This window comes from Cnephaeus nilssonii, assembly GCF_951640355.1.
Source record: "Cnephaeus nilssonii genome assembly, chromosome: 24".
In the NCBI taxonomy this organism is placed as follows: Eukaryota; Metazoa; Chordata; class Mammalia; order Chiroptera; family Vespertilionidae; genus Cnephaeus; species Cnephaeus nilssonii.
In genome coordinates this window covers 7,019,383-7,043,428 of record NC_137095.1, presented here as the reverse complement: position 1 = coordinate 7,043,428, position 24,046 = coordinate 7,019,383, and the positions used below count along the sequence as shown (strand labels likewise).

Sequence of the window (24,046 nt, the reverse complement as noted above, 5' to 3'; positions counted from 1 at the left end):
GAGATTTGATTCTCTCTCTGCATCTTACAAAATGTGATTAGTTTATGTCTTCACTTTCCTAGAGCAGATCTCTTACCCACGAATAGCTAAAGCAACCAGGGGATCCTGAGTGCAGCTTGAAGAGGAAGGCAGACTGAAAATGTCATCTGAGACCTAGATAGGATCGAGCTACCAGTGTTTTTGCAGGAAGATGTTTATAGTGGAGGGTCTTCCGGGCGGTCTGTTTTCAGAAGCCACATTCTCAGGTCGTCACCGGAACAGGTAAAAGCAGTTTCCCCACATTCCTGCGACCAAATATTTGCATGGCGGAGGCAGAAACCACCCTATGTGCTCAGACCTCTGTCCAAGGGCTTCTGGTGTTTTCTGCTTGTGCTGATCAGAATCACCCCGTTTATTGAGGTCACCTGTGTTCAGGTGGCAGCCAGTGGCACCAGAACTGCATCCAAGCTGCCCTGCGAGCAGCAAATTAGCCCAGCCACGTCCTCCTCACATCCTAGCTGAGCTCCTTCCTTCAGTCAATTAAGTTAATTTTCATTGAGTGCTTCCAGGGTGACTACGATGGATCTGGCCTCTGTCCAAGTAGAGCTTACAATATAGGAGGGAAAGGGGATATTAATTATAAAAAAAGGATATTAATTAATTATAAAAATAATCCTTCCAGGCATTTGTGGAGTAGTGTGTGCGAGGCGCTGTCCATGGTGTTGGGGTCATCGGTGAACGAGACCCATGAGTCCCTCCCTGCCTTCACGAAGTTTACATTGTAATGAGACACACAATAAGTAAAAATAAGTGAAAGTAACAAACAGGTACATTTTCTGGCAGGTTAGCAGACAAAAAGGGCCGTGGGAGGCAGAGGCAGGTAAAGGTGATGGGGCGCATGGGCTGGGCCGGTGGGGTGTGTGTGCGCCAATTACAGAGAGTGGGACGCATGAAATGGAGATTATAGGTGGGTTGGAGTTAAGGATAAATGACCGGGATGATAGCCTTGGTTAAGGATGGGCAAGAATGAACCTCTTTGCCCATTGACCTGCTGAGCAGCTCAGGATGCATCAGCCTGCACGTGGGGGGGGTCGGGAGGGGAGAGCGGCTGAGTGGTCTGGGAGGAGGGTCTGTGGAACAGGCTTGGGACATCACTGGTGCAGGCGGAGGGGGAGGGGTGGGAAGGCGCCTGCAGCACGCGTTGGGCTAGATGGCTTAGGTGACTCGCACTGAATAGCTGTGTGGCCTTGGGCAGCTGACTTCATCTCTTCCCGCTTTTCTGTTTCCCTCCCTGAAATGAAGACAGACACAGACTCTGATTTCTCAAGGTTGTTGGGACAATTGGGTGAGATACGTGTGCCAGTGCTCAGCCCGATGGCAGCTCACACTTAATACATGCCGGGACCTCCAGGAATACCTCGTCCCAGGGATGCTGAGGCTGGTGCTGAGGATCTCAGCATTGCCTATGACCATGGAAAGGCATTTCCAGCTTAAAAACCGGATAGATCGCCCTAGCCGGTTTGGCTCAGTGGATAGAGCGTCAGCCTGCGGACCGAAAGGTCCTGGGTTCGATGCCAGTCAAGGGCACGTACCTCGGTTGCAGACTCCTCCCTGGCCTGGGCCCTGGTTGGGGTGCGTGCAGAAGGCAACCCATTGATGTGTTTCTCTCATATCGATGTTTCTCTCTGTCTTTCCTTCTCTCTCCCACTCTCCCTAAGAATCAATCAATGGGAGAGTGCGGGTTAACACACACACACACACACACACACACACACCTCACACCAGATAGATCTCTGAGTAGAGGACCATGGATTGCTCTGAAGATGTAAACACGCATGGACGCCGTGAATGGAGGACGGAAGGCAGAAGCTGAGCACCAGGAGAAGTAAACACCAAGAGGGGAGAAGTCTACACACACGAGCCATCTGGCCCTTCGGAGGAGCCGGGCGATGTGTCCTTGGAACACGGACCCGGCACGGGCTGTTCTGGGGCCAGCTGTCTGACACTTGGCGGCTGCCTCGTTCTGTCCGCTAAACGTCAAGCATCAGGGCTTTTCCAAAAGGGAGAAGGAACTAGAACAGAGCCAGTACTGCGGGGCCCCCCCCTCCCCATCTGATCCATCAGAACCTCTAGAGGCCGGAGCACTACACAGAGTGATGGAGAAACATGGCATTCTCCCCCTAGTCACTTATTGCTACCTGCTGAAGACCCACCAGTACTCTACACACTTCCCTTCCAAACCCAGAGAAGTATGAAGCGCCTTTATGGGGGGCCGGGGGGGGGGGCTCCCGGTCCCTGTCGTTCCCTCTCTGTGCAGCCCTCTCCCCCAGCCCTTGGTTGAGACACATTTTCTGGGGTGCCAGGCTCTCCATGGCACCTGATAGAATGTCCTGGACACCCTTGAGCTCATTCTGGTTGGTGCTTTCTAGCTTCTCCCAGGCCAGGCAGGGCGCATGGGAGAGGTCATGTGTCCGGCACGCTGGGGTAGAGGGAGGAGGTTGCTGGTGGGGAGGCCAAAAGCTGGGCCTCCCGCTGCGCCGGGGCAGCCTGGAGCTGAGCGGGTCGATATATCTCAGCGTGGGAGGAAGGCATCACCTCGCCGTCCTGCTGGAGAGAGGGCTTTCCCTGCTGTCAGTGACGTCTGCCTGTTCGCCCTGTGGGGTTATGCAGGGCCCAGTCACCGGCAGCTGGTCCCTCTGGGCCCTCTGCGACTTGGGTTTCCACAAAGCTGGCCACAACTTCAAGTGCTTCCTCTATCAAGTGCTGCAGGGGCTTGAAGGCCTTACCTCTGCCCAGGCGGGGCTTATGGCCCAGTTTGGGGTTACAACACGCCTAGAGCTGCCCAAAGCCAAGGCAGCGTGTGTGACGGCCACAGAAGGAGCCGGGCTCCAGGCAGAGAACTCGGTCTGGTGCTGGGGCTGGTGCCTCTGATGGAAAAGGTGACCCATTTGCACTTTGCCTTGAAGGATGTAGGATTCTGACCAGGGGCGGGAGGGGAGCCCGAGTCAGGAGTGGAGGTCAGCGATAGGCATTCTGGGGGAGGCTCAGCTTAGCAGGAGGCAGGTTGGGTTAAGCCTGTCGGGTAGGTGAGGGATTGATGGGGAGGAGGCCCCAGAATCGGGTGGAGACAAGGCTGGGTGAGGACCCGGATTTCGTCTCTGGAGGCTGCCTGCACAGCCCGTGTATGAATAGCTGGACAGGGTGGGCGCCTGTGGTTGGTTTGAATGGGATGCGGTCGGGAGGGTGTAGTACGAGGGAACAGAGCACCAAAAAGGCGCCCTTCACTCGTGTGCCGCTGGCTGGAGGTCCACCAGGGCTTGCTTTGGCCTGAACGCGGCCTCGCTCGGCTCCCTCTGAGTGAGCACGCACCTAGAGCCCAGGGCTCCGTGGGGCTGTGCTCCTATTTTTGCGCTCTTGCAAATGCCCGTGTTTATTTTTAAACTCGAGCCTTTGTAAAGCAGAGATGTGTCATGCAGGCTTTGCTTTTGAGTAAAGAGGTTCTCTGGGGCCACTGGAACCTGTAAAAGTCGCCCTTGGTTTAAAGTTGGACATTCTCTCAATTGATGTGTTCTGGCATCACAGGGAAGGCCACGCAGTGCTGTGCTGTTTAAAAAAGTCCTGGAAAGCGGAAACCCACATGCCGTTGGCCAGGTCCTTAGCTTGTCCCGGCACATCTGTGGCATGAGCAGTGGAGCTCAGAGAAGGGAGGTCTGCATGTCGGGGGTGGGCAGGTGGTGACAAGCTGGATGGAACCCCCTCAACCCCCCCACACTGCCCCATCCCTCCAATAGAAGTCCATGGACAAGGGGTTTAGGATAGAATGTCTGTTATCTTTTTAAAATATATATATTTTTATTGATTTCAAAGAGGAAGGTAGAGGAAGAGAGAGATAGAAACATCAATGACGAGAGAGAATCATCGATTGGCTGCCTCCTGCATGCCCCCCACTGGGGATTGAGCCTGCAACCTGGGCATGTGCCCTGACCAGAAATTGAACCATGACCTCCTGGTTCATAGGTCAATGCTCAACAACTGAGCCACGCCAGTCGGACTGTTATCCTTTAAGTACATGCAAGTTATAACTGACAAATTAATGAGATTAACTTAGTTTAAGGTGGACGATTCAGCATATGTACTTATTTATACCTTTCTGCCCAGAAGCCATTGAAGTGATAACAGAGAGATTATTAAAAGTATAATCCTGTGACAGCAAAGTGAATTGGAGGGAAGTACCAGCCGCTGAAAGATTGCAACAAATTTATGGGTGATAGAAAGAAGGGGAGGGCCCTAGCCGGCTGGGCTCAGTGGATGGAGCCTTGGCCTGTGGACTGAAGGGTCGCAGGTTTGATTCCGGTCAAGGGCATATGCCTGGGTTACAGGCTCGATCCCCAGTAGGGGGCGTGCAGAAGGCAGCTGATCAATGATTCTCATCATTGATGTTTCTATCTCTCTCCTTCTCCCTTCCTCTCTGAACTCAATAAAAATATATTTTTTTAAAAAAAAGGAGGGGAGGGATGGCTGTGACAGAAACACCGCAGAGGAGACCAGGCCCGGACCGCTGTTTGAGGAATTGCTGGACTGTTTCCCCAAAGCAGCTGCACCACTCTGCACCCCCACCCTCGGCGTATGAGGTTCCAGTTTGTCTACATTTTCGACAGCGCTAGTTATTGTCTGTCTTTTTCGTTATCACTCTGCTAGTGGGTGTGGAGTAGTATCTCATTGTAGCTCAGGTTTGCAATTTCTTGATGGTTAATAATGTTGAGCATCTCTTCGTGTGCTTATTGGCCATTTGTATCTCTTGGGGGTAGTCTGTTCAGATTATTTGCATTTGACTGGGTTATTTGTCCTTTTGTTACTGAGTTCTAAGAGTTCTTTTTAAAAAAAATTTATTTCAGAGAAGAAGGGAGAGGGTGAAAGAGAACCATTGATTGGCTGCCTTGTGCATGCTCCCCACTGGGCATCGAGCCCAAAACCCGGGCACGTGCCCTTGACTGAAATCGAACCCGGGACCCTTCAGTCCAGACCAGTGCTCTATCTACTGAGCCAAACCAGCTAGGGCTAAGAGTTCTTTATATGTCCTGAATGCACATTCCTTATTAGATGTATGATTTGCAAATATTTTCTCCAGTTCGGTGGGTTATCTTTTCAATTTCTTTGATGGTATCAATTGCAACACAAAAGTGTTTTGTTTTTTTTAAATTTTATTTTGATGTAGAGCAGTTTTATATTTTTTATTTTGGTGTTAATCCCACATCTGATGCTTTAACAAGTCCTCCTGATGGCACATTTGAAATCTTACAAACCCATTTCCTTCTTTCTGTCCCCACTGCTCTTGGCCACACTCTCATCGTCCCGTGCCTGGACGTGTACGTAGTGATTTTTTTTTTTTTTTTTTTTTTTGCGTAGTGATTTTTTATTAGCCTCCAGTCTTCCCCCTTCAGTGATCCTCCATACGAACGCTAGTTGTTCCTCTGAGTTGCAGTTCTGACTGTGCTGCTCCTTTGTTCAAAAATGGGCACTTCCTGAATTTACTTCCCATGGCACAATTTACCCATTTTAAGATATTAGTGGGAGGTCAACAGATCATAAGATAAAACATATTCTTAGTTAAAGTGGATAGCAAGATGTGGCCTCCCAGGAAAAGACATAAGAATTCATTGCTGCACAATAGTTCACATTTATGTTTGAATGCTTTTGAATTGGAGCAGCGTAAAACATCAGAGAAATTTATTTTTAGTTTATTGAGAACAAAACACATAAATGGCCAGACATCTAATGGTATTTTACTACAGATAAATGATACAAAAGCCCTCCACATTTAAAACTGAGAACATGATTGTTCCAGTTCTTTAAGAAAATCGTATCTGCTTAATATTAGGCATAATGTTGCCAAGTCATGTCCTCACATCAGGTACGACATCAGGTCTTCTAGATTGTGTTTTCCTGCCATTCGTATGAAAATCTCTGTGCATAGATGTGTTACAGCAAAAGGAAGAACAGAAGCTGCTCCTCCGGCAATCTTCTGTGCTCTCCCGAATCCGGCTGTTCCAGGAATCATTAATCGTTAAGACTTGGGCAGCTCGCCACCTGATTTTTAGAAAACATCACTTGGATGGATTCTGATTCTTGGCTCGTGGAGTTCACAGTGTGCAAATCATAAAACTACGTTTTTGTTTAAGGCTTCCTTTTTCACCTTGGATTCAGATAGAATTCATTTTGTTCCTTTAAATTTATTTTCATCGATTTCAGAGAGGAAGAGAGAGGGAGAGAGATACAGAAACATCAACTATGAGAAAGGATAATTGATCAGCTGCCTCCTGCACACCCCCCACCGGGGACCGAGCCCACAACCTGGGCTTGTGCCCTTGACCAAATTGAACCCGGGACCCTTCAATCCACTGGGTGACGCTCTATCCAGTGAGCCAAACCGACTAGGGCAGAGAGAATTAGTTTTTATTGTGTACATACATGTTCAATATGCCATATGTGGGATAAAATCATGAATATATGTTGATATCCTAAGACAAGATATCTTCCATAGATGAAACGTTGTGGCCAGAAGGTGCCTGTTGATGCCATGGCTAGTTTGTAAGGGCAGGTCACAGCCCTGTGTGTGGTTCAAATGACAGATGTTAGTGCACCACCCAGCTCCCACGTGATCTCCTGCAGCCTTGGGTAGAGAATACAGTTTCTTAAAGGCGATATCACACAATGTTGAGAACAGCTGTCCAAGTGCTTTTAACATTATATACATATGAATATACTGTATACGGAAGAGAAAATAGCTTTGACATGAACGTTCCATGGCGCACAGTTCCAAGACAAAGACTGATTTCCTTAGCATGGCATTCAGAGCCCATGGCTAGCCCCAGCCGGTTTGGCTCAGTGGACAGAGTGTCGCCTGCAGACCGAAAGGTTCTGGGTTCGATTCTAGTCAAGGGCATTCGGGTTAGACTGGATCCTCACCCACTCGGTTGCAGGCTCCTCCCTGGCCCAGGCTCTGGTCAGGGCTCCTGCAAGAGGCAACCAATCGATGTGTTTCTCTCCCATCGATATTTCTCTCTGTTTTTTTCTCTCTCTCTCCCATTCTCTCTAAAAAATCAATGGAAAAATATTGTCAGATGAAGATGTAACTTATATGATTTAAAAAAAAGAGAGAGAGAGAGAGAACAGAGTCCAAGGCTATCCAGTTTGCCTCACCTCTTGCTGGGTCCCCCCTGTAGCTACAGAGGGCTCTCGATGGTCCCTGAGTACACACACCTCTTGCACCTGCAGAGCCACCTCCACCTCAGCTGCCAAACCCTGCACATTGGCTGGGCTCTGGGCTGGGGTGTGTTGGGGGGCAGAGGAAAGGGTTTCTGTGCAAGGATGGAGGGGTGGCATTTGAACGTGAGATGGCATGGCAGTGTTGCTGCTGAGTTTTGTTTTATTTTCTCCCCTGAGCCTGTCCTTGGCCTTGTCCTCCTGGAATCTGTTTACCTATCCTTCATTTCCAGAGACGCTCCCCACTTCGTCCCATGCAGATGTTTGTCTTTCATCCTGGCTTTGCTTTTTTTTTTTTAAATAAATATATTTTTATTGATTTCAGAGTGGAAGGGAGAGGGAGAGAGAGATAGAAACATCAATGATAACAGAGAATCATTGATCCGCTGCCTCCTGCAGGCCCCCTACTAGGGATTGAGCCCACAACCCGGGCATGTGCCCTTGACCAGAATTGAACCCGGGGCTCCTCGGTCTGCAGGCCGACGCTCTATCCACTGAGCCAAACCAGCTAGGGCCTAGCTTTGCTTTTCTGAACCTGCCTCTCCCCGTCCTGACTGTCGGGATCCTCACCCACTGCTCCGGACCTACCACCTCTTTCAGGAAGTCCGCACGCTTTTCCGAAGCAGACAGGAATGGGGCTGGCGGCCCCTCTGGGCAGCCCCCGGAACTTAGTAAAACCCACATCACAGGAGACCCGCAGGAGAGTGTGCGCTGAAGGCGCCTGGGAACTGCCCAGCCCTCCAGGATCGAAGCAGTGTCATTGAGGAAGCCCATCAGCATCCATTCCCTGATGTAAATGTGACCCAGAAAGGGAATCCCCAGCCTGCAGAGTAGGAGGATTTGTGACAAATGAACTCATATGAGACCTCTCACTTGTCAGGTTTATTCAGCTGGGCAGTTTGGGGCGGGTGACGGTAACTTTAACAGAATGGGTCTGTTGTGACCCACTTGGAGGCCTTCAGACCTGGCAGGGAGACAGACTTCCGGCTCAGGTCCAGCAGGTGCAGGTTTCCCCTGGGCGTGGCTAACCCTGGGGCGTGGCCAACTCCAGGGCGTGGCCAACCCACGGCTGCAATAGGGTTTGTGGGATGATTTCTGTGTCGCCACTGATGGGCGGTGCTGCCTATATCACATACTTCATTCCTTGAACTTCCATTCCTGCACTCTGTTCTGTAATACTAATCTGTCTGTTCATTTGCTAATACTTTCCTGTTTTGTTTGCTGCAACTTTTATAATATGTATCAGTATCTGATATGGCCAAACCCTGCCATTGCTCTTCATTTTCAGAATTTTCTTGGCTATCTTCTCATAGGAAGTTTCTCCCATGTCTAGTTCTAAAAATAATCCTGTTGCCAGGCCGGTGTGGCTCAGTGGTTGAGTGTCAACCTATGAACCAGGAGGTCATGGTTCGATGCCTGGTCAGGGCACATGCCCAGGTTGTGGGTTCGATTCCTAGTAGGGGGCATGCAGGGGGAAGCCGATCAATGATTCTCTGTCATCATTGATGTTTCAATCTCTCTCTCCCTCTCCCTTCCTCTCTGAAATCAATAAAAACATATTAAAAATAAAAACTAAAAACAGGCTATGTCTTATTTACTAAAGTTTCGTTTTGCATGCATGAGAAATTATATTTATTTTTTAATACAGATCTTGCATAATTCTTTTTTTATCCTCAACCGAGAATATGTTTTTCATTAATTCTAGAGAGAGAAGAAGGGAGGGAGAGGGATATATATATATATATATATATATATATATATATATATATATACACACACACACACACACACACACACATACATACATACATGGATCAATTGCCTCACGCATGTGTCCCCACCGGGGATCAAACCCGAAACCTAGGTATGTGCCCTGACCAGGAATCAAACCTGCAACCCTTCGGTGCACAGGACAATGCTCTAACCGCTGAGCAACACCAGCCAAGGCTTACATAATTCTTAAATAGATTCCTATAAATTGTATCTTTTTAGTTACCATTGTAAATGGGATCTTTAAAAAAACATTTTTCCCCTCTATCTGGTTGTTTGCATATATAGGAAGGCTATCAATTTTCTTATTAGTAATTTTACACCTGGCAATGTTACTGAATTTTATTATTTATATTCACTTTTTTTTCACTTGATTTTCTTGGCTGTTCTAGATGTGTGATGCTACATACAACCAACAGTAACTTTCTTACGGGCTTTTGTATGAATGTAGAACCACAATATGCTTATGAGTTAGATTTTTTGCACAGAAGAATGTGCTAGAAGAACCTGGTGTTCATATCTCCTTTTTCTCCAGCTCTCTGTCCTAGGATTTGGGGATTTGACCCTGCCAGCACAGGGGCCTGCTGACCATCTAGACCAATGGTTTCCAACCTTTTGCACCTCACGGACCACCAGTGGTCCACGGACCACCGGTTGGTGACCGCTGAGCTAGACCAGTGGTTCCCAACGTGGGGCACACGCCCCCCAGGGGGGCAATTTGATGTTTAAGGGAGGCGATTCGAGAATGAGTTATTAACAGTAAATTTTTTGCATTTCTTATGGCTCAAGGGGCCTCATATCCAGTACATAAATATATATTGTGACATATTTATGCAATTCAGTTCTCTATTATGTTTTGAAACTGTATTTGCTATTTTTTTCATATCATTTCATATTATTATTATTTTTTAACAATTTCTTAGTGATTTCTTCCTCAGTACTTGCACTGTCCTTTCGTTCTTTTATCTTTCTCTCTCATGGATGCCATGTTCTTTGGAAGCTTGTTTAGACCACGATCATGGCCTTTGAGGCTTCCTTCACGTGAATAGGAACTCACTTTTTGAATAATGAGAATTATAGGTCACAGGGTGGGGGGCATCAGGATGTCAGAGATGCTTAGGTGGGGCGTGGCCAAAGAGAGGGTGGGAACCCCTGGTCTAGAGAGAGGGTGGATCATCCAGGTGAGCCCATGCTTTTGGTGCCTTGTGACAGCGGGCTCAATTCAGGACCTGTGTCCTCAGACCACAGATTAGGTTTCTCAAGATGGGATGGTGGGACTTGAAGGGCTAATAGGACCTCTCGGACCAACCAAGGGGGAAGGACGTTTCAGGCCCAGTGAAGGGCATGTGCGTGGTCATGTGAAAACACAGGTGCTGTGGAAGTGCTAGCAGGAAAGCAGCAGAGCCCATCTGGCGAGGGGACAGGACCAGGTGGTCAGGGGCCTGTGGGTCATCCTGATGCACCTGGAGCTGGGGATAGAGGCACCGAAGCCTGGGCAGCAAGGTGGGCGGTGCCTCACCCATCGGAGCTGGGGAAACCCTTCCACTGGGTGCTGTGCGAATGATGGTGGGAGTTGGAGGTGTTCAAGACTCAAGGCAGATCCACTCAGGAGGGCATCCCAGGAGACCTGGAAGCACTGTTTAAATGGCTGTAAAATCTATGAATGATTTAATTCAAGTCAAGGAGAAGTAGGGATAGTAAGAATTGTGAGGTTTTAGAGGTGCATAGCAGAAAAAGTCAGGAGCTGAGCATCGCAAGTGAGGGGTTATTAGAAATCAACACATTATTTTTCTGAAAAAGCGGTCATGCCAGCTCTTTGAAGAATCATTTCACATGGAGCCAGAATTCGGTCTCAGCCAGAGTTGGTCCCTCTGCTGAGTGGTTTTCATATTCCGAACATACATGTTTTGCACAGAGTGTCTAATTATTCTTGAGGACAATTACTGTCAGGTTCCAAAATGTGTTCAGTGAGCAGCAATTGGTGTTTATTCAGCTCTAAAAAGACTAGGAACAGTCGGTTACATTGTCTGCCTAAAAACACTTCGCCATCCGGAAACATCTGCCTTCTATTTAAAGCGCCGAAGGGGGAATGGGAGTCTATTTGAAACAGACGCCCTGAGCCTCGAACACCAAAGAGAGGAGGATAAATTGGGTACGAAGGTGGTCTCTGTTCTCTGACACGCACTCTCTTCAGCTTTTCCCTGCTGGGCAGGAACGGTGGCCTCCTGGGTCGGAAAGTTCTGCTTCTCTTGGATTTTTCTATTTATACTGGTTTGCACACTTACGGGAGCTGACTTCTGTGTCCTAGTTCCGTCTCTTTTACTTTCTCAGGTGAGGCAGGATGCCCCGTCAGAGTTGGGGCCTGCTTTTCAGAATTTTGTGGCGAGTTTTGGGCATGCTCTGATTTTGCCCAGGAAGATGTAGAGGTGTGTGCAGGTTGCCTGGAGTCATTGCGACCCTAGTTTTCTATGTGGATGATGCCACCCACTCACAGCCCTGTTGGAGGATTACGTGGGAATGTATATAACCTGCTTGGTGTATTATTAACTTCTATGAAGGTCAATGTCTTAGTCATCTGTTGCTGGGTAATGAAGCTGCCACAAATTTAGCAGCTTCGGATAAAGCCCATTTCCACAGGCCAGGCGTCCAGGCCTGGCTTAGCTGGGTCCTCGGCTTTGGAGTCCCTTAGAAGGCGTCATCAGGTTGCTATCCAGGGCTGGGGTCTCAGCTGAAGGCTCGGCTGTGGAGAGATCCACTGCTAAGCTTCCAAGCAGTTGCTGGCACAATTCCAGTCCTCGAGTGGTTTTATTTCATTTTTATTTTTTTAATCCTCACCCGAGGACATTTTTTCCCATTGATTTTTAGAGAGAGTGGAAGGAAGAGGAAGAGACAGAGAGAAACACCGATGTGAGAGAGACACATCGATTGGTTGCCTCCTGTATGTACCCCAACCAGGTGCTTGCAACCGCGGTACATGCCCTTGACTGGAATTGAACCCAGGAACCTCCAGTCTGCAGGCTGAGGCTCTGTCCACTGAGCCACACTGGCTAGGACAAACCCTGGCTGTTGGCTGGAGGCCACCCTCTGTTCCTGCCATGTGGGCCTCCCCACCATGCAGCGGGCTTCATCAACACCAGCAAGACAGACTCCATGGAGAGACTTTGCTAGCAAGACAGTCCTACGTAACTTGCTTGTACAAGGGACATCCCATCTCCTTTGACATATTCTTTTGGTTCAAAGCAAATCACAGGTCCCACCCCTGCTCAGAAGGAGGGGGGTACATGAGGTGAGTACCAGGAGGCGGGATCATTGGGAGACACGTCAGAAGCTGCCAGGCCCTAACTGGTGTGGCTCAGTGGTCAGAGTGTCCGCCTATAGACTGAAGGGTCCTAGGTGTGATTCCAGCCAAGGGCACGTGCCCGGGTTGCAGGCTCGATCCTCAATAGAGGCCTGCAGGAGGCAGCAGATCAATGATTCCCTTTCATCATTGATGTTTCTATCTCTCCCTCTCCCTTCCTGTCTGAAATCAATAAAAATATATTAAAAAAAAAAAAAAAGAAGCTGCCAGGTACAGACCCTTAATTTAGGGAGAGGGAACAGCATAATGATGAAGAGGGATGCTGTCCATGCTACTTGCACTGCCTTTAAAATCCCAGATCTACCAACCTACCTGTGTAACCCAAGGCAGGTCCTGGCCTCTCCTCACCTGTACGGCGTCCTCCCCACAGGATCACTGTGATCCTGAGTGAGAGATCACCTGCAAAGCCTGGCACAATGCTACGTAGTCAGCAAATATTAGCTGCTGGCTTTTCTTTTTATCATTGTGTATTTTGGGCCTTTTCTTTAAACACCATCCGGTTTTTTGAATTTTAAAGACTAAAATAGAACATCCCGGTGGCTTCAGGCTTGGTCATGCGTGTGGAAATCCCAGTCCTATGGGTAGTTTCCTGGGTACAGAGCTGCTGCCAGGCTGGCTGTGCAGGTGCTGAGGACTGCGGGGTACGGCCATGGTGCCCTCCGTGGATGATGGGGCCCCCCTCCCAGGTCTCGGTGCCTCTCTCCCCACACGGCAGCAGCCACTCTCCCCGCAGAGGCCTGGCCACAGTGACCAGGCCTGCGGCCACCGAGCACGCGGCCAGCTGTGCCCTCCCAAGAAATGGCGTTTCTGGTTGGGGTCCCGAGGGCAACCTGTCACGGCGTCAGTTCCTCCCCAGAGCTGAGCAGGCAGATTTGGAGATGGGCCCTTCTTTTTTTTAATTTTTAAATATATTTTTATTGATGTTAGAGAGGAAGGGAGAGGGAGAGAGAGATAGAAGCATCAATGATGAGAGAGAATCATTGATTGGCTGCCTCCTGCATGTCCCTTACTGGGGATGGAGCCCACAACCCCGGGCATGTGCCCTTGACTGGAATTGAACCCGGGACCCTTCAGTCCACAGGTCAACGCTCTGTCTCTCCACTGAGCCAAACGAGGTAGGGTGAGATGAGCCCTCCTTGTCTGCACGCTCACCTCGGCCAGAATCATGCCGAGCAGACAACTTGCTGCATTTGCTTGTCCCTGATCAGAAAGCCCTGCCACCTCTTCCTGTCTCCCTGTCCCTTCTCTGCTGTCGCTCTCTGCTTTGCTTTCTTCGCTTCCTGGCTCCTGTGGACTTCAGGGACAGGGACTGTTTGAGGAAGGTCGCTGCTTGCCACCTCCCCGCCAGCTGCCCTCTTTCCTGACCCGAGCACCTCTGCCTCCCCTGCCCCCTCCCCTGTCCTTTGCACCCAAAGATCCTGTCACTGGTCCCCCTGTTGTCCCCCGGGGCCTGTGGGAGGACATTCTGGAGTTACTCTGTGCCATTGACCGTCAGCGTGTCATTCTGGAGGAGATGCTGGCTGTATCGGTCACTTCTTCCATTATTTTCTAGATCTTCTGGTACTCCCTAATGCGAGGGTCTCCCCAGCTTCTTTGAGGATAAAAGCCTCCTGGAACTCTTGTGAAGAATAAGCTACCCAGCCCCCTCCCTGCCCTGGAGAGCCAGGTTCCTGGGGGCGAGGCTGGGGCCGGGACACTTGTATTTGTAGGTGAAGTGCCCCAGCTAATTGCCCATCCCATTGCTCCCTCCTCTCACATGTGCCTGCCGAAGAATCCCGAGTGATCACGTGTTTTCCTCTGTGGTGGGGAACTTAGACGATCAGCAAAATACGCCGCCTGGGCCGGCAGCAGCACAGCTGGGCCTCCAGATGTCAGCTTGCCCACACGGGCCTGGTTGGGAGAGCCGTGTTCATGCGCACACGCGCCCCCCAGGCTGCCCTGGACAGCAGATGCAGCAGCTGCAGCGAGAATATTCCTTTTGTTTTCACAGCGCTCACCCTGTGCTGGAGGGTGTCGGTTTAGGGCTGAATGGGTGGGTGAACTCGGTTGCTGTTGAGAGAAGAGAGAGAGTAGTCCACATTCCCAGAGGCCCTTCTGCTCCCAGGACCTAGAAGGAAAGACCCAGGGGCGAGGAATTCTGGTCCCCGCGCTCTGGAAAGCAGGCCTCTCGAAGCAGCTGCGTGGAGGGGCCATGGAGAGAAATGGTCATGCCAACGGGGTCTGCGTTTCCCTGCACCCGCGGTTGGAGGTTGCTCCCCATATTCCTGGTGGTGGTCAGGACCCCTTGCAGGATGCTCAGAGGGTGCTTTACTTTCCTGGGAAAGAGTTTCCTTAGAAAGAGCTTTCTTCCCAGTAACGAGCCTCCTATCGTCACCACGGGTTCAAAGACTGCTTTGCCTAAAACCACTCCATCTAGAGACCAGAACTCTTCACTTCTCCTTTGGATTTTTTTGTCTCCCTTTGGGTGTCCTTTTATGTCATTGCTTTTGACATTGTAAGGATTTAAAAAATTAATTTGTCTAAGTTACCATTTGATTTAATTTTTACCTCTAATGAGTACTTATGAACTCTGTAGCATTTTAATGAATGATGGGATGGTTTTTACATTCTGGTGTCAATTTCCCGCACTTCCCCCCGCCCCCATTTTATCTTATTTTGAACACTTAAAAGGATTTTTGAGCCAGTTTGCCTGAAGATCCTTTTTTCAAAGATAAGTATTTTGTAGTGAGTCTGTTTCATTTTGTTACTTTGTAAATAGAAATTTAAAACATGAAACAGTGAAATCGGTTAAAAATTTTATACGTCTGCCTTATCTCTTCATGCTCATTGTCAAGATCTAACTAATTCTCCACTCAACAGAAAAATAGATAATGTGCTAACAGTTAATACTCACATGAAGAAGTTACAGGTGTGTGGAATGAACAAGCAGCAAAGTAGAGGCAAGATTAGCTAGAGAAAGATTTGATGAATTTTTAAATATATATTTTATTGATTTTTTACAGAGAGGAAGGGAGAGGGATAGAGAGCTAGAAACATCGATGAGAGAGAAACATCGATCAGCTGCCTCCTGCACACCCCCTACTGGGGACGCGCCCGCAACCAAGGTACATGCCCTTGACCGGAATCGAACCCGGGACCCTTCAGTCGGCAGGCCGCGCTCTATCCACTGAGCCAAACCGGTTTCGGCAACATTTGATGAATTTTACATAAAACTCAAAGGGTCCATAAGTTGGAGACATAAGACTTTAAGGCTCGGACAGTTATGAATGAATGCATCATTCATAAAATGCTTTGGATTTGAGAAGTACTTAGCAGAAATAGACTATGAGGTTACAAATGGTTAGCAAAATCCTAACATTATTGCAGAATCTCCCACAATAAATTTGTTGCAAATTCCTAAAAATGCCAACAGGATGTCAGAAAAAAACAATAGGATAGTTGACAGGGTGCACAAACTCTCACTGGACAAGGAGTTGCATTTTAAGCAAATTGATTATTAGGCCAGGTGCCCCCCAGCCTCAGGGTGTTAGGTTTCCGTAACTACTTCTCTGGTGTCTCTCCCCTCGCTTCCCTTTGCTTATTTTAATTGTCCTCATGCATATGTATCTTTCCTTATAAGCTATTAAAATCTTTGGGAATAGTAGGTGGCTTATAAATAATACATTATACAGAAAGTCACGCGCCATCAATTCACGCGCCCATCTCTCGTCTTGCAGAGAACAGCCCATATTCACCACACGAGCGCACGTCTTCCAGATTGACCCCAACACCAAGAAGAACTGGGTGCCTGCGAGCAAGCAGGCTGTCACCGTCTCCTACTTCTACGATGTCATCAGGAACAGCTATCGGATCATCAGTGTGGATGGAGCCAAGGTACCACCCCTCCGGCTGATGTTAACATTCACGGTCATGTCTGTTTCGGCTAAAGCCAGGTGATGGATTTGGAAAGTAGAGGGAAAAGGGTGCACCCCAAATCCTGCCTCCTTCCCACAGGTGTTATTGTGATCATGACTTATAATCACTATATCCTGCTTTTATTTTTTCATCTAAAATTATGGCCAATGAAGAAAAAATATTTCCCTGTTACCACATTGTCTTTATAACTCGCATTTCGATGTCTGTGTAATCATTCCACCAATGCTCTATAATGTCCTTAAGGTCTCCCTTTATGGTTAGATATTTAAGTGGCTTCCAGTTTTTTTACTGCTATAGATAATGAGCTTCTTCATGCAACCAATGACCTCATTTGATCATCGAACAGACCTATTGCTTTCTTTTGGACATTTCCTTAGGACAGATTCCTGGTAATAATATATTAACACTTTATAGTTCTTTTTTTAAATATATTTTTTATTGTTGATAGTATTACAGATATCTCCCATTTCCTTCCCCCTTTCCTCCCTCCTCCCAGACCTTACCCACCCACCCCCAGGTCTTTATTTCCTGTGTCCATGGGCTATACATATCTACACTAATAAAAGAGTAAGATGCAAATTGACCATACATTCACAACGCCCACCAGCCAATCAGGAGTGAGTATGCAAATTAACCTAACAGAGATGGCGGGTTAATTTGCATACACAGGTGCCGAGTGGCTGGGATGGGGCGTTCTGCCCTGCCCCAGCTGCTCTGGGCCTCTGGGCAGTGTGGGAAGGCGGAAAGTCAGCTCCGAGCTGGAGCGAAAAGGCGGCTCTGGCCGGAGCGAAGGCAGTGCCGGCAGCCAGGGGAAGGAAGGCCCATTCTTTTTTTTTTTTTTTAATATATTTTATTGATTTTTTACAGAGAGGAAGAGAGAGGGATAGAGAGTTAGAAACATCGATGAGAGAGAAACATCGATCAGCTGCCTCTTGCACACCCCCTACTGGGGATGTGCCCGCAACCAAGGTACATGCCCTTGACCGGAATCGAACCTGGGACCCTTGAGTCCGCAGGCCGATGCTCTATCCACTGAGCCAAACCGGTTTCGGCAGGAAGGCCCATTCTTGCACGAATCTTCATGCATCTGGCCTCTAGTAGGTATATAAGTTCTTTGGATTATCTCTTCTCGTCCCCCAACCCCACATGTCAGTCTGTTCCATGCCTCTCTGCTTCGGATCTTATTTTGTTGGTCAATTCATTTTGTTCATTAGATTCCACAAATGAATGAGATCATGTGATATTTGTCTTTCTCAGTTTGGCTTATTTCACTTAGTATAATATTTTCCAGGTCCCTCCATGCTGTCCCAAAGGGTAAGAGCCCTCTTTTTTACAGCTGCATAGTATTCCATAGTATAAATGTCCCACAGCTTTTTTATCCATTCATCTACTGATGGCACTTGGGCTGTTTCCAAATCTTAGCTATTGTAAAGAACGCTGCTATGAACATAGGGGTGCATATATTCTTTCTGATTGGTGTTTTGGGGTTTTTAGGATATATTCCCAGAAATGGGTTCACTGGGTCAAACAGCAGTTTCACTTTTAATTTTTTGAGGAAAACTCCATATTGTTCTCCACAGTGGCTGCACCAGTCTGCATTCCCACCAGCAGTGCACAAGGGTTCCCTTTTCTCCACATCCTCGCCAGCACTTGTTGTTTGTTGATTTGTTGGTGATAGCCATTCTGACAGGTGTGAGGTGATATCTCATTGTGGTTTTAATTTGCATTTCTCTGATGATTAGTGACTTTGAACATTTTTTCATGTGTCTCTTGGCCATTTGTATGTCCTTTGGAGAAATGTCTATTCAACACGTTATAGCTCTTGATGGATGTTGCCAACTTGCGCCTCAAAGAGGCCTTTCTCCCAGCATGTCTGAGAATGCCAGTTTATTGCACCCTTGCCAGCACTGGGTATCATATCTAGTCTGGTTTTGATGTTCTTAGGCATAGGAGTTGATTTTAATAAGTGATTTGGAATAGTTCTTGAAATACATTTTTTCCTGGTTACTTTCATTATTCTGCTCTCTACGTTGATATTTTTGCCACATTATATGGAAGCAGAATAAAAAAGGGTTAGCAATAGAAGTATCACCAAATTTGCAAAAGGAAAAATGTCTTGATGCTTTATAATCTGTCTTCATCCTGCTGGACATTCTCACGTGGATTATCTGCTGTCGCCTGAAACGAAATGTATCTGAAGCTGAATCCCCCTCATCTCCATTTCTCAGTCACTTGGACTAAAAAAAGAAAAGAAGGAGGTTGGAAGAAAGAAAGGAAAAGAAAGAGTCTAGCCCGGGCTGGTTTGGCTCAGTGGATAGCGGGTCGAGCCGGTGGACTGAAGGGCACGCACCTGGGTTCCAGGCTCGATCCCCTGCTCTGGCCCCGGGCCCAGGTGCGTGCAGGAGGCAACCAATCGATGTGTCTCGCACATCCATGTTTCTCTCTGTCTCTCCCCATTCCCTTCCACTCTTTCTCAAATCAATGGGAAAATATCCTCAGGTGAGGATTAACAAAACAAAACAAAACAAAAAAAAATGAAGGAGCCTAAAGTCATTCCCTTTCGAATTGGTCAGAGCAATCTTTTGCATCTCACATTTATGCCTGATATTTTGCTTCAAGGCCGTAACTCTTTTCCTGGGACAGTTTTGCTCAGAGCTTGGCATAGTCTCCGGACTGGCCTCCTCTCCCACCTGTAGTCCATCCTGCCCGTGGCCTCCAGGTCAGCACTCCTAGGCAGTCGGAAGCAGGGGGCTGGGAGTAGAACGGTGCCTGCTCATACGCTCCTCCCGCCTCAACCCCACAACCCTGGATCAGAAGGCATGAGAGCCTGCTGGTGCCTCCTGATCTCTTTTAAAAACATATTTTATTGCTCTGGCCGGTGTGGCTCAGTGGATAGAGCGTCGGCCTGCGGACTGAAGGGTCCCAGGTTCGATTCCGGTCAAGGGCATGTACCTTGGTTGCGGGCACAGCCCCAGTAGGGGGTGTGCAAGAGGCAGCTGATCGATGTTTCTCTCTCATCGATGTTTCTAACTCTCTATCTCTCTCCCTTCCTCTTTGTAAAAAAATCAATAAAATATATATATTTTTTAATATATTTTTATTGATTTCAGAGAGGAAGGGAGAGGGAGAAGGAAATAGAAACATCAATGATGAGAGAGAATCACTGATTGGCTGCCTCCTGCACGCCCCCTCCCCCCCCCACTGGAGATCGAGCCCACACCCCGGGCATATGCCCTGACCAGGAATTGAACTGTGACCTACTGGTTCATGGGTTGACACCCAACCACTGAGCCACACTGGCTGGGCTGATCTCTCGACGAGGCTCCGGTTTTAAGGCAAAATTACCCCCTCAGCCTGTGTTCTCCGAGCCTCCGCTTAGACAAAGGCGGCTTAGATTAAGGCAGCTTGGCCCGTGATACTGTCTCGTCCTTCCAGTTGCCACAACCCTTCCTCCTTGGCAGGAAGGAGGCCTGGAGTCCTCACTTTACAGCTCTGAGGTGAAGGAGAGGCCGTGCCCGGGCCTGGCTGGCAGGGGAGCATCCTGGCACCGCGTCGTGCAGGCCACGCGTCAGGTAGAAACAGCTGGTCTGGCCAGCATGTCCACGGAGGTGGAGGCACTGGTGTTCCCGTCTAAGCAAGCAGGACGGCAAAACTCGGCTGGGTTCTGGTGAGCGTGCAGGATGCGTGCAATGCCTGGCACGTGGCAGGCAGCACTTGCGTTTGAGGATTGAGTATCTGAAAGGTGCCTTTCCATTTTTTCTTCTGGGAGAGATGGTGATAACCACAGTTGTATTGTGTCACCACGTCCCGCTCTGGGCTTTTGAGCTGGAATCTCCGGCCTCCGCCAGGATGTCCCGATAGGGGCCGTGAGTCACACTCCCCTGCTTTCTTTTATCTATCGATTCTGCCATTTCATCCGCCATCCTTCAGAGGGGTTTGCTCTGTTGTCAGTTGAGTTATCCAAGGATAGATGGGGCTTAAATACAGATAAAGCTACTTTCTTAGAGGAAGTGCTTCAGTCCTATTAGCTGGGCTTTTGGTAATTTGTCAAAGTGTCAGCCACGGCACCGCGCGGCTCTGCGGGTTCTGAAGGCTGTGACAGCGTGCTGGGCCCCGGCCAGACGCGTCAGCTGGGAGAAATCAAAGGGGTGCGGGAGGTTGGGCTGACCCCTCGCCGCAGAGTGGGGCTAATTTAGACTCAGTATGGGGGATCCGTCAAGTCACAGAGTCACCTAAAAAGTGGGCATTGGAAACCCAGGCCATGGCCCCCCCCCCCGGGAATTCAGAGAGGGAGCCCGCGGCTCTCAGACCACCCCTCCTATGGCACCTGCCGCCTGCCCTTCCTGGATCCCACCCAGAGTCCCAGGCACAAGACCCATGACAGGGCCGCATTCTGCAAAAGGGGATATTTTATGTGGGAGCAAAGGCCCAGGGGAGTGTGGGATGGTGGGGACGGATGGGCCTTAGTCATTTCATTACTGTGGCTGCCACTTGGGGCCAAGGATGGGGAGCAAGGGTCCTGCCCCGAGGACTGGAGCAGAGCACTGGACAGTGGTCCCAACGCCACCTCAGCCCGCTAGACCTTTATGTAAAACCAGCAGCCTAGGCCTGGATCGGACCCTGTGCCTGCGGCGGCCGCAAGCTCAGCCGGGGTATGGGGAGTGGACAGGAACCCAGGATGGTGACCCCGCAGGGAGGTAGCAGCTGTTACTGTCTAGTATCTACGGCCAAGTTCCCAACCCCCCAGCCCCAGCCTCCGCCCTGCTGTGTAAGCCAGACGGACCTCCTTCCTTCCTGGGGACAGGAGTAGGGGGCAGTACCCCCAGTGATGCAGTGACAGGAATCTTGTCTGCTGCCCTGGCCCACTCCCCACCCCACCCCAGCCCAGTACCACATCGGGACAGCACACTTTGTTTTAGGCCTTGGATCCCAAGTGTTGCTCTGAACCGAGGTGACAGATACTGTTAGCCTTTGGGGCCGTGCCCTGACCCTCGGGCTGCACCTCTGCCTTGGGCAGGTCTGGGGCCCAGGTCCCGGCCACATCAAGCCCATGACCCGGCGCCTCTGCCCTCTGCTGCCGGGCCAGCTGCCCTCCCAAGGTAGGAGGCCGGCAGGGGAGCTGCCCCACCATCCAGGTGAAAGTGGCTGGTGTGGAAGGACTTGGAGGTCATTGTGAGCAAAGGTCACGGCACACTGAGCTGCTGAGTCAGCCACAGGTAGCCCGCAGCGCACAGGCCAGGCCGGGAGGAGGGGCAGCCAGCAGCTCCAGCATCTGTCGCTCCACACGGTACGGCCTGCTCCTCGCTCCGTCCAACCCTGCGCCGCCGTGTTTACTTGGGGAAGGATGCGTGAAGGTCTCTCCTCCCCCAGAGAGCACTTGGCGCAGCTCATCATGGGGCGAATCTGTGCTCAGACCCGTTGTTCATCTTCCTGAAACGCTGAGATGCTGCTGCTCCTCAGAGACACTAGTGCGCGTGTTAGTCCCAGCTGCTGCGAAGACTCCACGAGGCAGACATCCGGGGATGCCCCGCCCAGCAGGGCCCGACTGCACAGCTTACACGGATCCCCTTCTGTGCATGAGATGCCCTCTGAGGACCGGGGAGCAGGCTGGTTTGTCTTTGGAGTCCCGGCCCCCAGCTCGTGTGGGCAACGCCAGGGTGGGTGGGGGAGTTAGCAGGTGACGAGGTCAAGCTGGCCGCGTGCCCTCCAGGCCTGCGCTAGCTGTGCCGTGTCCCCGGGAGGGCAGTGGGCAGGGGTAGGGTCACTGCCTAGAGCCGTGGTTCTCAACCTTCCCAATGCCGCGACCCTTTAATACAGCTCCTCGTGTTGTGGTGACCCCCACCCATAAAATTATTTTCGTTGCTACTTCATAACTGTAATTTTGCTGCTGTTATGAATCGTAATGTAAATATCTGTGTTTTCCGATGGACTTGGGCTCTACAGCAGCGACCCACAGGTTGAGAACCGCTAGCAGGGTCGCCTAAGACCATCGGAAAACACAGATATTTCCATCACGATTCATAACAGAAGCAAAATTACAGTTATGAAGTAGCAACGAAAAAATTTTATGGTTGGGGGTCACCACGACACGAGGAACTGTATTAAAGGGTCGCGGCATTAGGAAGGTTGAGAACCACTGGCCTAGAGGGAACCAGGATCGGAGCTTCCGACTGTCACCCAGGCCGGCCCTGCGCATGGGCAGCTGGGAGCCCCCTGCGTGCGCTTGGCAGGCCCAGCTTCCCGGAGCTCTGATCTGAGGCGTGGCAGCCGTGTGATCCATGGCGGTTTGGGGCAGAACCACCAGCTCCGTGTTGAGGGACTCCATTCCACAGCATGTGGTATCGGAGCCGTCCGCCCTTGGTTTCACGGTGCTGCTGGCACTCTCACAGGCCGGGTTAGTCATTGCATCCTTGGGAGCAGCGGCCTGCGCCTGTGCACAAGACTTGCCTGCAGCAGGGCTTTCTCTCGGGAGCTCTGGACGGCGCTGCTGCCCGTGGCTCTGTTATTTATAGGATCACAGGAACCTATATTGGGAGAGACCTTCGAGGTCACCCGTTCTACAAGGAGCAGCAGCACCCGCTGGGCAGCCAGCGCTGCCTGGCAGGGACGTTGGGAGGCTCTGTGCCCCTGAAATCTGACTTACCGTATTTTCCGGCGTATAAGACGACTTTTTAACCCAGGACAATCTTCTATACGCCCAGTCGTCTTATACGCCGGAAAATACGGTACTTGGTATTTTCTTTTGGAAATGCAAAACTGCTTTCAAAAACAGCCAGGGTCCCCCCCCCCCCCCCCATTACTACTGTAGCCCATCACTACAGTGTCCTCTTTTGGATAAAAACAGGCACCCTCTGTTCAGGGAGCAAGCACATGGGAGGTTCTCAGCACACAGTAGGTTCTCAGCGCACATTAGTTTCTTTCCTTCCCTGACGGCGATGAACAGAAGCACCTGTTAGCACCTGCTTTGGAGGCAGGCAGCGTGGCTTCTAACTGCTGCCACAGGCTCCAGCCTCCGGTGGGAAACATCCAACTTCTTCCAACTTCCACCTAGCCCAGGAATTTGGGGGACCTGTTTTCCATTTTGTTTTTTAAATATATTTTTATTGATTTCAGAGAGGAAGGAAGAGGGAGAGAATGATAGAAGCCAAACCAGCTAGGGCTAGTAGTAACTTTTTAATGAGCCGTATACTCTGTGGCAGCCATTCAGCTTTCTCTTGTAGCAAGAACCACAGCCACAGACCGGTGTGTAAACGAGTGGCTGTGGCTGTGTGCCAATAAAACTTTATTTACAAAAGCAGACCGCAGGTGCACTTGGCCAGAGGGCTCTACCAGTTGGTGGATCCTTGTGCTCAGTAACATATTATTTAGTTTTGGGGGTTTTAGGCTTTTATGTGAATAGAATTGTCCTGGAGACCTATACTGTACATCTGCTTTTGTGACTTGCTCTTTATTTTTTAACTTCATGTTAAATTTGTGTGATTGAGCCACGTTGGTGCCTGTTCACCGCTGGGCATTACTTCACTGCAGGGAGGCATCCCAGCTGGTCCGTTCTGCTGGAGGTGGACATGCTTTTTGCAAACACTGCTACTGTGAACAACCGTGCCCGCCTCCCCTGCTTTACCCACACGGAGCTTCCTCTCAGGTGTACCCCGAGGTCGGGGATTGCCCTGTGGCGGGAATGGCCTTTTTAACATGATCCGAGGAAGCCACAGTGGTTTTCACAGTGACTTTGCCATTCTGTGAGCTCCTGTTGCCCCATAT

The 24,046-nt window shown here is 49.7% G+C and overlaps 1 protein-coding gene across 5 annotated transcripts in view; it reads left to right on the top strand.

The window, feature by feature from the left end:
• HOMER2 (homer scaffold protein 2) overlaps positions 1-24,046 on the top strand; it is a 100,056-nt gene that overhangs the window by 53,075 nt on the left and 22,935 nt on the right. For all 5 annotated transcript variants that reach the window (XM_079764141.1, XM_079764142.1, XM_079764144.1 and 2 more), the window contains one exon: positions 16,087-16,243. Coding sequence is in view for 1 of the 5 variants with exons in the window: in XM_079764140.1 (XP_079620266.1) it covers positions 16,087-16,243 (157 nt within the window). In the remaining 4 variants the exon portion in view is untranslated. The remainder of the gene's footprint in view (positions 1-16,086; positions 16,244-24,046) is intronic.